Source organism: Sciurus carolinensis, chromosome 8 (genome assembly GCF_902686445.1).
Source record: "Sciurus carolinensis chromosome 8, mSciCar1.2, whole genome shotgun sequence".
In the NCBI taxonomy this organism is placed as follows: Eukaryota; Metazoa; Chordata; class Mammalia; order Rodentia; family Sciuridae; genus Sciurus; species Sciurus carolinensis.
This window is the reverse complement of record NC_062220.1, coordinates 7,849,232-7,864,616: the sequence shown is the minus strand read 5'-3', so window position 1 is coordinate 7,864,616 and position 15,385 is coordinate 7,849,232. Positions and strand designations below refer to the sequence as shown.

The 15,385-nt window shown below is 40.9% G+C and overlaps 1 protein-coding gene across 3 annotated transcripts in view; it reads left to right on the top strand.

Moving 5' to 3' along the window:
- Cul1 (cullin 1) overlaps positions 1-15,385 on the top strand; it is a 93,287-nt gene that overhangs the window by 29,432 nt on the left and 48,470 nt on the right. For all 3 annotated transcript variants that reach the window (XM_047560730.1, XM_047560729.1, XM_047560731.1), the window contains exon 2: positions 1,522-1,822. In XM_047560730.1, coding sequence (XP_047416686.1) covers positions 1,683-1,822 — 140 coding nt within the window. In that variant the 5' untranslated portion in view covers positions 1,522-1,682. The remainder of the gene's footprint in view (positions 1-1,521; positions 1,823-15,385) is intronic.

Genomic DNA, 15,385 nt, shown 5'->3' with positions numbered 1-15,385 from the left:
AGGGAGGTCCGTTCACATCCGCAGCAGTGCCCATCCAGACATGCTGAGCACTATAAAGTGGGGTGTCAACTGTGGTCCTCCCCTGGCAGAGGAAAGGAAGGACAGATTCAAGCCCCACTTAGGAAACGTGTACAGAGCAGATCCTTTATACTCGAGGAGTTCTTGTGCTAGATGTTTTTATATTTCACATTTGAACATATCTACTTGAATTCAGTGGTGTGGTTTCATAAAATGTTATATCCTGTATGCTTAGATTATAAGTATTAGAGATGATTCAGGTATCAGTGTTCAAACTTATCCATAGGCACAACCCACGAGGTCCTTAAATGTGGCCCAGCAAGAGATGGGACCTTCTGAACTTCTTGATGCCAGACTCCTCAGACCTGGGTCTGCAGGTGTTGTCAATCTCTTGCACTCATTGTCTTGGATCCCTTGGGCTTCCCAGTGACTTTATTTTGTGAAGTCATTAAAATAATTCAGTGTTTCTTGATTCGTACTAGAAATATATATTCAAAACCTCCACATTTTGATGTGGTATGCGCAGACAGCCCTTAAAAGTATGTCTGAAATGCTTTGCATTAAGAAGTATTAACTTACACAGTTTCGAGAAGTCTTAACTTATTTAGTATTGAGAAACATTAAGTCATACAGTATCGGAGCATTTACTTATACAGTATTGAGAAGTATTAACTTCTCAATGCCACAGTATCGAGAGGCATTAACTTATAGTTTTGAGAAGCATTATACAATATTGAGTACCAGGGGCCTTTATGGACCCAAGATCTGAAACATAAATTGTGTTTTGCAGGAGCTTCACATGATTTGAAATAATAGCCTTTACCACTTGGTCAGTATTTTCTATGTATTAAATATTTTACGTACATTATCTGTTTTTAGGTATTATCTGTTTGAGAAAAGTGATTTGTAATGTAGAAAATTGAAGCTTAGAGAATTTAAGTATCTCACCCATATCTACCTAATAGGTGAGGAACTGAGCTTCAAATACAGGACACTGTAAATTTTGATAGTTCTTGCCAATTCTCTTCTAAAAGGAAGTCCCCATTTCCCTTCATCTTTTCCTTCATCAGCATTCACTTTCTTGTCCAATATGAAGCAAAAAATTACTAAAACTCACAGTTTTGAATGAGTTGTCCTATTTTTGGCTATTTGTGTTTCTGGAAATTTCCTGAGCATGTCCTTTGCCCTTTTTTCTTCAAGTTTTATTTTCCTAATGGTTATGTTGGTCAAGTTTTATTTTAAACATTGATAATTTTAGAAGTAAAGAAAGGCAATAGTTTGTGCTTATGCAAAGTTTTACCCAACTTTTCTCATGAGTGAAATGATTGTGAATGAAATACAAGTAAACTGTGTAATGAATATGTTTCACATTTCCTCAGGGCAAGCGCAGTGCCTGCTGATGCCCAGATTTGGTCTTTCTGTCAGTGTGTGTCACTGTGTCACTGCTCAGGGATGTTAGAAAAAAATTAATCCCCCCCGCCTTTTTTTTTTTTTTTTTTCCAGGTTTGCCTGCAATGAGATTTCATTCTTCACACTTAAAGGACATCCTTTCTGAGCTGCCGTGAATGAATTTGGAATGATACTGTATATTTTCAACTAATGGAGAACTAGCTGTGTCTTGAATAAGGATCGCTGCCCTGGACGACTTCAGAACATTGCTCACAATGTCATCAAACAGGAGTCAAAATCCCCATGGACTGAAGCAGATTGGCCTTGACCAGATCTGGGATGACCTCAGAGCTGGAATCCAGCAAGTGTACACCAGACAAAGCATGGCCAAGTCCAGATACATGGAACTCTACACGTATCCTCCTGCTTGAGCTGAAATTTGTTTAGAATTTTGATTATTTACTTTTTTGATCTTTGAATTATTAGTTTTACCCTGTGTTTTCTCTTTCCAGTTCATCCTATAATATAATCACCAACTTTGTTTTTTGCTTTAATTTTTGAGCAGAGGTAAGATTGACTAGTTAGTAGTCTCATGCATTGCTGATCAGTATGGTAGCCACCAACTACATGTAGATGTTCACATTTAAAATAGTTTGTTCCTCCATATCCATTAGCTCCACCAACCACGCATTGAAAATATTTGGGAAAATTTGATCTCTGTACTGAGTATATGCATGATTTTTTTCCTTGTCATTATTCCCCAAACAGTCCTATATAGCAGCTATTCAGAGAACATGCATTTTGCATTAGGTGTTAAAAGTCATTAGAGATGACTTGAAAGTATATGGGAGGATGTGCATTACACCATTTTATATGAGACTAGAGAATATGGATTTTGGTACTGAGGGGGTCCTGGACCCAGTGCCCCCTGGATACTGAAGAACAACAGTAATTTAAAGATTCTCAATTCCTAGCCATGTTTCAGGTATTCAATAGTGGGATACTGGGAATGCGTATGTCACTATAGAAAGTTCCACAGACATTGCTGACTTAAGCAAGGGATTGTTCACTTAAATGCCTTCTTGTTATGGGACAGAGTTGAGTAATTGTATCAGAAACAATTTAACCCACAAAGCCTGTTCTCTCTCTGGAGTTGTAATTCACTTGTTAATTTGGGAGATAGTCCTTTCTTAGATCTTCTGGGCCTTCACAGGCAGTTTGTTGACCTGATCTAAAGGAACAGCACATAGAGTGAAAGTTTAACTATTATGGTTCCATTGTACAAATAGTTTATTGATAAAGCATGTCACTCGTTATTTGGTCCAAGATATGTACAAGGGATTGTGCTGCATACCACAGAAGTTATGAGAGTATGAAAGGTGCGGCTCCTGCTGTCAGGACTGACAGAGTGTCTTGATTCCATACGAATACAAAGTTGTTATTAAAGCAACTCAGAGCAGATTGCTACTGATTTTAGGACTTTAAAGTTTCCAACTTAATGGAGATTTCAGTGATTATTAAAGTAGGTTATGTGATGTTCTAGTGTACCCTCAAATGTAAATATTTTAGAATCCTAAAACATTAACATTAATTATAGATATGAAACTGTCTCCAAATTAATTAAAATTTATCATGTTATTTGCGTTATAGAGCACTAATTTAAAAAATTAGTTTTATTGAAATAGAATTCACCCATTTTAAAAGTATACAGTTCTGTGGTTTTCAGTATATTTAGTTTTGCCACCATTACTATGTTAACTTTAGAACATTTTCAGCACTCTAGAAAGACACCTTGTGCACATTAGCAATTGGTCCCCATATTCCCCTCCCCCTGTCCCTAGCAGCCTTAATCTCCTTTCTATTTCTGAATTTGTCTCTTCTGGGCCCTTCATGTAAAGGACTGGTACTGTTGTGGCCTTGGTGTCTGGTGTCTTGCCCGTGGCGTGGTGTCCTTGCGCGTCATCTTTGTAGCATTGTTAGAACCTTGTGCCTGGTTTACATGTGTGATTCACTCAGTTAGGAGTGCTGGAGTGAGCATCCAGAAAGAATTGTGCAGCTGTGTGTCCCCTGTTGCCTTGGGTCTCTGCCTGAGTGGAATCACTAAGTCACCAACATGTAGGATTTTAATTATTTATTTATCTTAAAGGAAAGAGAAGTTTTATTGCTTTGCTAGCAAAGAAGAAACACAGGGTATTCCTGTCCCCAGAGGCTGTGATTCTGCTCATCAGGGAGCCGGGGGCTTTTAAAAGGTGAATCGAAGGCTACATTTCCTGTGTTCTCTTTCTGGGGTTGTAATTCACTTGTTAATTTGGGCGACAGTCCTTTCTGAGATCATCTGGTGCCATCCCCAAGTCTTGACTGACTTCATTCCTATGGTGGGTGTGTGCTCAAGGACAGATAATTCTGCCTAGGATGGGGAAGAAAGGTAATCCTGTTTCCCCTGAGATTAGGGAGAAGGAGGGAGAGAGGAAGAGAAACATGTTTAAAAATAAGTTGTAGTGGCAGAGCAACAAGGGATGCTTTTAAGGAAGGGCCAGTTTGCAGGAATTATGGAATTATTTTATTCTATAAATAATAATTTGTAACTATTCTGATATCTGCGACTTGAATCTTTTTTAGGACTGCCACTCTTTGTTTTGTTTTTACAGTACTGAGACTCAAACCCAGGGTTTCGCACATGCTAGGCAAGTACACTCTCACTGAAGCGCACCCCAGCCCAGGACTGCCACTCTTAAATTGGGTATTATTCTTTTCCTTCCAGTTTTACATGAAAAAATAACAGCTTCCTTTACTTATTAAAGTTGGAGAATCTAAACTGAGTCTAAAGTATCTTACTTTAATTCTTCAGCTGTTATTTAAAAAATAATAACTATATTTTGAGTCCTGGGTGTCAGGCATTATGCTGGGAACCTTCCACCTCCGATAACGGGCTCAACTCAGCCTGAGAACTGGTGAAAGTCACCTCTGTCGATGCTGGAAACTGCTGTCCCAGAGCTCCAGGAGTGAGTGTGACTTGTACCTGGAAGGCATGTGTGTTTTCTAGAGAAATTGACCTACTTCTGGATGTAAAACAAATGTTCTTGGTACCTTTGGGGACCTGTGGCATCTGTGTTTACTATAATAGGAGGGTAGATTAGCAAATGTGTTTCTTGATTACTATTTTTAATTTTTTTCCCGATTTTAAAATGGCAAAGGAAAGAGGGGAGTTTTGGGGGAAGGAAAAAAACAAAAGCCAGAGCATCTGTAAAGAGCAAGATCTAACTCTGTTAACTTGTTACCAGCCCTTTTCCAAAGGGTTTTCTTACGTTTTAACCTCAAGCCCTTGCTCTTCTTCTGACTAGTATTCACATCTAGTTTTCTGTCATGGCTGACACTACACGTGGCTATAACAACCTTTTTTTTTTCCTTGCAGAACAACATAGCACTTTCCAAGTAAGTGGGTAAATAACAAATTTATTTCCAGTTAAAATTGAAATAGGTAATGAAAGTTCTTATTCAGTAGTTTATTTTATTTTAAAATATTTTTAGTTGTAAATGGACACAGTACCTTTATTCTATTTATGTGGTGCCGAGGATCACACCCAGGCCTCACACATGCTAGGCAAGCGCGCTGTCACTGAGCCACAACCCCAGAGCTTATTTAGTAGTTTATTGACATCATTATATGTTAGGCAGCAAGCTGGACTTCAGAAACAGACATGGGTCCCGACTAGTGGAGAGGCTTTTAGGAGATGTGGGGAAGTGTGGAGTCCAGCCAGCTCCTCTAGACTTCAGGCTGTCTGCCGGAGGGTTCTGTTCATTTCTGTTGGGACCCAGATCTACCTGACGCCTGTCCCAAGTTTCCAGATCAATCCATTTTCAGCATTGTCTCATGGTTGTTTTGTAGTAATCACGTACCTCGATCCTAATTTTAGCCTCTCTTGGAGTCAATAAATTTCCATGTAGATGTCTTTTTGTTTAATTTGGAAAAATAACATTCCAAATTATTTTCCCATGGGCAGCCTCAGCAGGTGTGGCTACACGTTTCTCTGCAGATCACATATTCACAAAGGAGCCACTGGTTTTGTTCCCTGGGAACAGGTACTGCTGTTGTGTTTGCTTAGGATTCCAGAAGGAAAATAGCAGCTTGGGGCGGAGGGGAGATTTTCTTTTTCCTTTTTTCTTTTTTTTGATCCTAAAGTCAGTTGCAATAGCTAAGATACAAAACTTTGGAAACAGTCTTGTTTCACATTTCCATAAATGCCTCCCACCCAGAGGGGTAGGCTTCTATACTCCTAGGGTGCATCTCCGCCTTCCATGTGAAACCGTTAGAGCAGTTTCATCATTTGCTTGATATTATTACAGGTATAGAAAGGGGTTTAAACAGGAATCACAGAAGCACCTTGACTGTCCGGCTGTTCCCACCAATACATCACCTCTCGGTAAGACAGGGCGTGGATGATTTGGTGGACATAAAGCAGGAAAATAGAGACTGTGGCAACAGATAAATGAGGTGGAGAGATCTGAGGTTTTACCCAGAATTTGTCTATTTCAACTTTATAGACCTCATATAATACTTAAGGGAAAAAAAATCTTTGTAATTACTTGGCAATAAGTCTCACCAAGGAAATTTTTTAAGAAGTATAAAGCATGTGGACTCGTGATGGCAAACACAGCCTTCCATGAGATTCTTCTCAGGAATGAGTGAACTGCACTGTCCCCCGAGGGGCCGGCACTGGTGCCTGCTTGATGTCTTAGATAAGTTCTCATAAACTTTGAGGTTTGTTTTCCTCGCAGTTGTGCTACGACCTGAACTGGTGTTTTCCTGGCTTGTTCTTTGAAGTCCTCTTTCTCCCAGCCGTCGATTCGTACTTTCTCCTCTTAGCCTCCTTTGCTGTTGAGTAAGTTACAACAAGTGCACTCAGTTCGCATGCAGCCCTCGGCTGTGTGCGGTCCATGATCACCGGAGGCAGTCTGCCGAGCTCTTGGCAGCCTGCAGCCTGTGCTTTGCAGAGGTGGCGTGGTGGGACATGCTTGCTGCACATGCCGTTGTCATCCGTCTCGGCCACTACCACCACTCAGGTCTGCAGGGTCCCCGTCTTCTCTTCTGGGTCCAAGGGAAGCACTCCAGGTGCCAGGCAGCCTTCTTCCCCTGCCCGTTGCAGGCTTCTTATTCTCCTCGTGGGAAATCAGAATCTTGTGGAAAAGCATATCAAACAAAAGAAATAGATTGCTTTCATAATATATCTGGGTACGTTTTGGATCCAGCTAAACCAACAAATGTGTTTTTGCCCACTTCATCTCACACTTTGTTTAGAAGTCTTGCCTTAATTTTGTTTGCTCACCTGATAAGCATGGCGTACATCAGGTAAACCTAAACACGTAAGGGTTTTTCTTAAGATTTCAAATGTGTGCTGCCATTTTCACGTTTGTGTGCTCATCCATCCTTGTAGAAGACTCTAAAGGACACAGTTCACAGAAAAAAGAAATGCAGGTGGTTAACATGTGGACCCGTGTTCAGCCTTATACTGTGAAGGAAATTAAGGATTAAAATGAGATTTTATTTTTGTAACTCATCAGATGGAAAACAATTTTAACGAAATGGGTGGTGTGTTGGAATGGGGGAGACGAGCTGCAGTGCACCTGGAAGCGGTAGGCTGCAGCCTTTCTGGAGAGGAATTTGGAGACTTTTTTTTTTTTTTTTTTTTTTTTTTTTTGCGGTGCTGGGGTTGAACTCTGGGCCTTGTCCTTTCGAGGCAAGCACTCTACCAGCTGAGCTATAGCCCCAGCTCCTGGAGGCACTTTTTTAAAGACTTAAAATACACTTTGGCCCAGGAATTTATTTTTTTGACTTTTAACTTTATCCTAAAGAGATAGTTTATTCAAATTGTATGTTCAAGGCTCGTTGGCTTATTTTAATTGGAAAAATGGGAAATCAGACCTGCAGGGAAGGGCAGGGGATAGAGCTTAGTGGCAGAGCGTGCGCCCAGGTGATGGGCTTGCTGAGTTTGACCTTGGACTTGTGATCTTCCAACCTTTAGCCTCCTGAGTTGCTGGAACTACAGGTTTGCACTACTGTTCAAATCTGGATGATTTTGGACAATCCTTGTTTTTGTTTTTTTTTCTCTTTCTTTTGTAAACACCAAGTCCAAGTTATACTCACTTGCAAAATTCTACCTTTTACTATGAACTGGTAGTTTTAGGACTGAGGAATTACGTACCTATCTTGGAGCAAGAGGCCACAGCAGTTGCTGTCATGTTGCCTAATTGCCTAAATAAATAATTTGTTGTTAGTGTAAATATGATATGTTCATTCTTCTAAACTTGATTTGAGGTATGTATACTCAGGTATTCTAAGCATTTAAAAAATAAATTTCATAGTTCATCACCATCAATTACAAGTAGTCTTTGCTTTTTAAAGTATGCTGTTAGATGTGAATTTGTTTTTGATGGGATATTCCTTTTCAGAAATGCACCTAACCACGGGCTGGAGAGAACTTTAACTCTCGTGTGACTTTACAGTCTGACTATGCAAACGGTGTGAGACCTGCCCCACTGCCACCTGGTACAGGTGGCCCCTTTGTTGACTTGTGAAGACAGGATTTGTAATGCTGTAAGTGTGGAGTCTTTCAAATGGATTTTAATAGAACTTAAGCTTCCACCTTTAAAGTTGCATTTGGGAAAAAAAAATGGTGATAGAAAATGCTTTAGTTTAGTTTTATTTCTTTAGTTGAATTGACTTAGAAAGTGGAAGCAGTTGGAGTTTTATAGTAAAAGTCGAAAGCTGTTGACCAGATGTCTTTACTTGAGAAATAAGGCACGGTGCTGTGGGTGATAACCCTCTGGGCTTGCCTGGCCCTGCAGCATCTGCTGATGTGAAAAGGACGCCTGCGTCCCCTACTGCCCCTGCATGGCTGTCAGCTGCCTGCAGGCTGCTCCCGGGTGATGCTGGGCTCTAGGAGGACAGTTTTTCTTTGTACCCATCCTTTATAGTGCCTGGCTTGGTGCAGGTGCCTTGAAGTGTCTGCTGTAGGACTTTGTCACAGTAATTGTTCCTACCAAGCATGCAGAGTGTGCCTTGGCAAACACTGAACCTTCCAGGATGGCAGGGGACTTCTAGGGCCCATTTTGGAGGCTGACCCGACTTGGCTCTAAGGCCGCCACCTATCTCAGTGTTTCCACCTACTGCTGGGAGAGACCCAGATTGCTGCCCCAGTCTCCTTGGTTTTCCTGCCCAAGAAACTCTTCCCAGGATGTGTGAAAAAGAGCCCAGAGTTTAAAATGTCCAACGTGTGGGTTGGTTAGGACCTGGGGCTGCCTTAGCATGCAACTGCTATCCCCTGTCCGCTGAATGAAACTTCTGTTTTTTATTGTTTGGATTTCATTTTATCTGTTTTTTTTTTTTTTTTTTTTTTTACTTGTTTCCTCTTAATTACTGCTTTCAACTTTTTCCTCATATTCTATCAATTTGTTTGCTTTAAGAATAACTTTAGATAGGACCATTTTTCTTTTAAACATACTTGTTTTTCTCACCATCTAAAGTGACTTGTTCACACGTTTTGTCACATGTTGGGGAGGTAGGTGGCCAGTGTGGCCTCTCTGAGGGCAGCAGCAGGATGTGCCCTGGAGTTTCCCCACAGGGGCCCTTTGGGCCTTTTCCCTGGGAGAAGCCACGCTCATGTCCTCTCTTGGCTGATTCTCCCGTCCAGTTGACAAATTGTCACCGTGGTGCTTTCCCCTCAGCTGGCACGCCTATGGGACATGAGGCACGGCCGGGTTCCTGAACAGATTTCTGAGACACAATTAGAATGTGCTTTTCCTTTCCCAATAGCGTTTCCTTGTATGGTTTAGTTGAGTTCAAACTAAGACTTGCATCGTCAGAGCCATGTCAGATCTGGATGGAGTCTTGCCTTTCTGCTGACTCACCATGATTCCGAGTAGTTAACACAGTTCTTTGGTCAAGAATGGTTCACAGTTGGCCAGAAGTACATACCCATGAAGACTGTCCCTGTGAGCCGAGCACCTTTTCATTTGCTTTTGGACCTGTAGTCTTCCTGTTTATAGCATCCAATTATTTTGCCCTGCATCCCAGTTTTAGATTAGTTTAACTGGTTTGAATAGCTCTTTTTTTACTATCTTTGGGTGAGCAAATGTTTAATGGTGTCTTCAAACAAATTTTATTTTAAGGAAGACTTACATTGTTTTGTTTAACGGTTATTGCTTTCTGTAACCTAAGAAACTTTTGCCTGAATCACAAAGATATTCTGTATTTTCTTCCTAGAGCTTCATGTTTAGGTGTTTAAGATTTATGGTCTGTGTAAAGTTAATGAAGTATGGTGTGAGGTAGGGTTTGAGGTTGACCTCCCCATACAGTTAGTTCAGCATCATTTGCTGAAAACACTTTACCCCAATCAATTGCTTTGGTGCCTTTGTTAGAGTTAAATGACAGATACTTCTATTTATAGGGCTGTATCTCACTGATGTGTTGGTCCTTAGTTAAATATTTTTTGCATCTATGTTCATGTGAGATATTAGTTGTGGGTATTTTAAAATTTTGTTTGTAATATTGTATACTGTAGCTTTGTAGCTTTATGAGAATTCTTTCTTTTTGTGGGGGTAGGCAGTGCAGGGGATTGAACCCAGGAACTCGTGCATGCCATTGAGCTATATCCCCAGTCTTTATGATAATTTTTTTTTTTTTGGTACCAGGAATTAAACCCAGGGGTTCTTACCCACTGAGAGCCACATCCCCAGCCCATTTTTTATATTTTTATTTTTATCTATTTATTTTTTTTGGGGGGTGGGTACCAGGGATTGAACTCAGGGACACTCTACCACTAAGCCACATCCCCAGCCCTATTGTGTATTTTATTTAGAGACAGGGTCTCACTGAGTTGCTTAGCACTTTACTTTTGCTGAGGCTGGCTTTGAACTTGAGATCTTCCTGAGCTGCTGGATTATAGGCATGCTTTGTGAGAATTCTTGAAGTTAAATGATATAATCTTCCAACTTTGTTCTCCGCCTCCTTTCTGCCCAAGATTATTTTGACTCTTCTTGGTCTTTTGCATTCCTCTGTACAGTTTGTGTTAACCCCCCAAATTGCTGGGATTATGAGTAGAATTACATTGAAGTTTTAGAAAAAATACTGGCTTTATTGAGATATAATTCACATGGCATACAAAGCATCTGTTTAAAATGGATGTTTCAGTAGTTTTTGGTATATTCTTAAAATACATTTGACCCTTACCATATTCTATTTTAGGATATTTTCATCATCTCAAAAAGAAATCCTGTCCCCTTCAGCTGTCACTTTCTCTCCTCCCCCGCCAGCCTACTTTCCACCACTAGTTCAGCTCGCTTTGCACATTTCACGTTCATGTGATCATGTAACACGTAGTGTTAGGGACTGTGTTGTGTCCGCCATAAATTTTACGTTGAAACCCTAACCCGGGGAGATAGCTCAGTTGGTAGAGTGCTTGCCTTGCAAGCACACGGCCCTGGGTTCAATCCCCAGTAGTGCAAAAAAAAAAAAAAAAAAAAAAAAAAAAGACCAGGGAGCCCGCAGCACTTGCTCTGCAGTGGCCAGTGCCTCCTTGTCTGCCCTTGCCCCGCCCTACTGCGTGCACCCGGCTGTGTGCAGGCCTCTTCTCCCTTCAGGCTGTGCTCTGAGGGCAGGGACTGTGTCTCCCTGGGCTCTCCTGTCCCCTGGGTGTGTGCACAGGCACGGAACTCAACCCACTTGCTCTGGATGAAAGCATTTGGGTACTCATCCATAACAGGCTGTTGTCAGCTGCACATTACATTAAAAAAAAAAAAAAAAAAGTTATTTGGGGCTGGAGAGAGAGCTCAGTTGGTAGAGTGCTTGCCTTGCATGCACGAGGCCCTGGGTTCAATCCCCAGCACCGCAAAAAAAATAATAATAATAAATAAAAGAAACCCTAACCCCCCATGTGACAGTACTGGAGGCAGGGTCTTTGGGGGAATAGTTAAGGTTAAGTGAGGCTGTGAGGCCAGGGTCTTAGTTCTTACAGTATGTGTTCTTTTAAGAAGAGGAAGAGGCCCCAGAGAATACTATCTATCCATACAGCCATGTGAGGAGACAGAAAGTGACGTACTTTCTCACCAGGACAGCACCTTGATCTTGGACTTGCACTCTTCAGAACTGAGAATGAATTCCTGTTGTTCAGTGTTAAGCCAGAGTCTGTTGTTTTGGCAGCCTGAGCAGACGAACGTGTGTGGTCCTTTATGACTGGCTTTCTTCCACATAGCTTTATGTTTTACAATTTCACTGTTACAGCATATATCAATGTTTTATTTGTTTCTGTGGGTAAAATAATAGTTCATTTCATGGACATTCTACATCTTGTCAGTCAGTTGGGGACATCTGGGTTGTTTCCTCCTTCGGACTCTGTGGATAACACTGCTGTAACATTAGTGTCCTCATCCTCAGGTGGATGCCAGGAGGTGGGGTTTCTTGATCAGGAGGTGGTTCTAGTTGAACCATTTGCAGAACCATATCAGGTTATTTCTCCAAGTGGCTGCATCACTTTGCAGCCTCACAGTGCAGGAGGGTCCCAGTTTCTCCACATCCTGGCCTACCTTGTTTGCTGACGTTTTCATTCTAGCCATCCTTGCAAGTATGAAGTATCTCATTATAGTTTTGATTGCATTTCCCTGGAACTAATGATGTCGAGTGTTAAATATTTAGTGACCATCAGTACATCTTTAGAGAAAAGTCTGTGTAGGTCCTCCAGCCCATGTTTTGATCATTTTCTTTTTATTAACTGTAAGTGCTCTTTATATATTCTCGATACAGATCCCTTATCAGTTATTTGACATACAGCTCCTTTGGGTTCTATTTACTTCCCTAATGGTGTACTTTGACACATAAAAAAGTTTTAAATTTTGATCAAGTTCAACTCATTTATTTTTTTCATTGGTTACTTATACTTTTGGTGTCATCTGAGAATCTCGTGCCAATCCTGAGATCGCAAAGATTTGCTCTTAGGCTTTCTTCTAAGGGTTTTGCAGTTTTAGCTCTTACATTTAAGTATTTGATTCATTTTGTGTTGATTTTTGTTCCTAAGGGTCCATCTTCAGTTTTTTTGCACTTGATTATTTGGTTATCCCAGCGCCATTTGTTGAAAACACCATTTTTTCTTTATTGAATGGTCTGGGTACCCTTGGAAAACTTAGTTGCCCACAGATACATGGGCTTACTTCTGGATTCCCAATTTTATTCCATTGTTTTATTCTATGCCAATACCTCACTGTCTTTATTATTTTATAATTTTGTAATGTATTTTGAAATTATGCCACATAATCCTCCAGCTTTGTTTATTATGAAGATTGCTTTGGCTATTTTGGGTCTCTTGAAATTCCATATAGGTTTTAGAATCAGCTTGTCACTTCCTATGAAGGTACCAACTGGGATTTTGATAAGAATTACATCAAATCATTTTGGAGAGTATTATTCTAACAAAATTATTATTCCTACTTTGTTTTTTGATGTATTTGAAGTCGTAATTTTCTTGTAAGAATTTCTTGCTTGCTGGCCTTGGTGACCCATGCCTATAATCCCAGCAGCTCAGGAGGCTAAGACAGGAGGATTGAGAGTTCAAAGCCAGCCTAAGCAATTTAGTGAGGCCCTGTCTCTAAATAAAATATTTTTTAAAAAAAGAGCTGAGGATGTGGCTCAGTGGTTAAGCACCCCTGGGTTCAATCCCTGGTCCCCACCCAAAAAAAAAAAAAAAAAAAGAATTTCTTGCTTTGCTCCACAAATTTTGGTATGTTGTATTTTCATTAGCATTGAGTTCAAGACACTTATATTTTTCCCTGTTATTCTTTGTATAAAAATATTTAGAGGTTTTAGAAATATTTGAGGGTTTCCTGGGGAGCTCATGATTACTGATTCTGAATATCACCCAGCATTTATTAGAGAACAAACTGAATGATTTCAGTCCTTTTAAATACTTGGAGACTTGTTTAATGTGTTCTGCCTTGGCAAGCATGTGTGTGTGCTCCTGGTTGTGGCTTCTGCAGTTGGTGGCACTGACAGTGGGATGCTGGAACTGGGTGGTGACGCTTTGCGGGTGGTGACTGTGTGCCTCTCCCCCCCCCCCCCCCTCCTGGTTTGGGATGTCCCATCAGCAGCCTGCCATGTGCCGTGGCGTGAGTGTTAAGCCATGGATGTCTGCAAAGGCTGCTTGTCGGGCATTCTGTTTCTTTTTTCAGAGAGACAGTTGGCAATATCCTATTACTGGATGTGCAGTGTTGTAACCACCTGTGGAGTGAAAGTTACTGGTAGTGTCTTTATGTCATCTGGGTCTTGGTTTTTTTCTTGAGTTTAGTTGCTGAGAGAGGAATATAGAATCTCTCCTGTGGTTGTGAAAGTGTTTCTTTCCTTAGTTCTGTCAAATTTTATTTCATGTATTTTGAAGCTTTGTGATTAGGAAAGTATAATTTTTAATAAATTGGCTTTCTTTTTCTTTGGAGGTATTTATTGTTTGACAGTTCCAGCCTCTACAGCCTTTTTGTGCTTATTGTTTGCATGGAGATCTTTTCCATCCACTTACTGTCAGTCTCTTTGTGTCTTTGTATTTAAACTGTGTCTCTGGTGTCAACATACAGAGTAGTCTTGTTATTTTGTCCCTTCTGACCCATCTCTGTCCTCCGCTGGTAGTTCTAACCTATTCCTGTTTATTATTATTAGTAGGTTGATTGTTAAGGCCCACCATTTTATTTTTTTTCACCTTTAAAAATTTTCTTTGGGACTGAACTTGGTGGGCACACATAATTCCAGATATTCAGGAGGTTGAGGCAGGAGGATCACAAGTTTGAGACCAGTCTCAGCAATTTAGCAAGATTCTGTCTCTAAAAGAGGACTGGGGATGCAGCACAGTGGTAGAGCACCCCTGGGTTCAATCCCCGAGATGTAGGACTGCGCTCTGGATCCTTGGATGGATCCAACAGCTGATGTAAGGAATTCCCTGTGTTGCCAAACAGGTTGTTATAACTGCTATGCCAGAAATAAAGCACTTGAAGGTTTTTAAATGTTCACAAAGTGTAATCCAGAAACATAAGGGTGTTCTCTCTTGACCTTGAGTGTATAGAAGTACCATTTAACTGCATATAAGCTATCATTGGGTTTGTTTTCTAAAACTCTTTTAAAATTAATAGTCAATGTAATATGTTGCCAAGAAACAGAAGTCAGGCTGAAGTAGATAGCCTAACAAATACCTAGAAAGGAACAATGGGTGAAATCTAGCATAAATGCACAGCTGACTCTGCACAAAGGTGGGGGAACCCCCAGGCCGCATGGGGACTCAGGGAAAGGCTGGCTGGAAGGTGGCAGCCACAAAAAAGGACACAAAACCCTCATGGGAACAGCAGGTGGGGAACTTGCCATGGAAGTGCAGGCAGTGCCAAAACATCAACCAACCTACTCTGCCAGGGAGGCAACCAAGAAAATACTTAAACAGCTTTGGATGCAAGGAGGGTGGGGAAGGTCTGTCCTCAGGATTTGTCACCTCAGGTGTGTGTGGAGCTTTCTTCAAGCTGGGAAGTCAGTGCAAAAGCCACACCAAGAATGAGTTGCAGTTGGGAAGCATAGGAGACAGTTCAGCTCGGAGTTAGCACGTGCTCCAAGCAGCTGAGTCAGGCTCCAGAGCTTCAGGTCAGATGATGTGGAAGAGCGCATTTCATTCCATTCAAAATGAGTAGCGACCGATGAGGATAAGGAACAAAACTGGGGAAAACAAAACATCTTGCAAAGAAGAAATTCTGTACAATTAACAGCAAATTTGACCTAGCTGATGGAGGTTCACTTAAGCAGATGGTATATCCAGAAAAATCCAAAAGTTTGAACAAAGATAGTGATAGAAAGTAATTGAAGTTTTTAACTGATTTATGGAAAATAGCAGGAACTTGACCAACATACATGCAGCAGAAGAACTAGGAGAAAACAGAGCAGAAATACTTGATGAGATAAAGGCCAAAC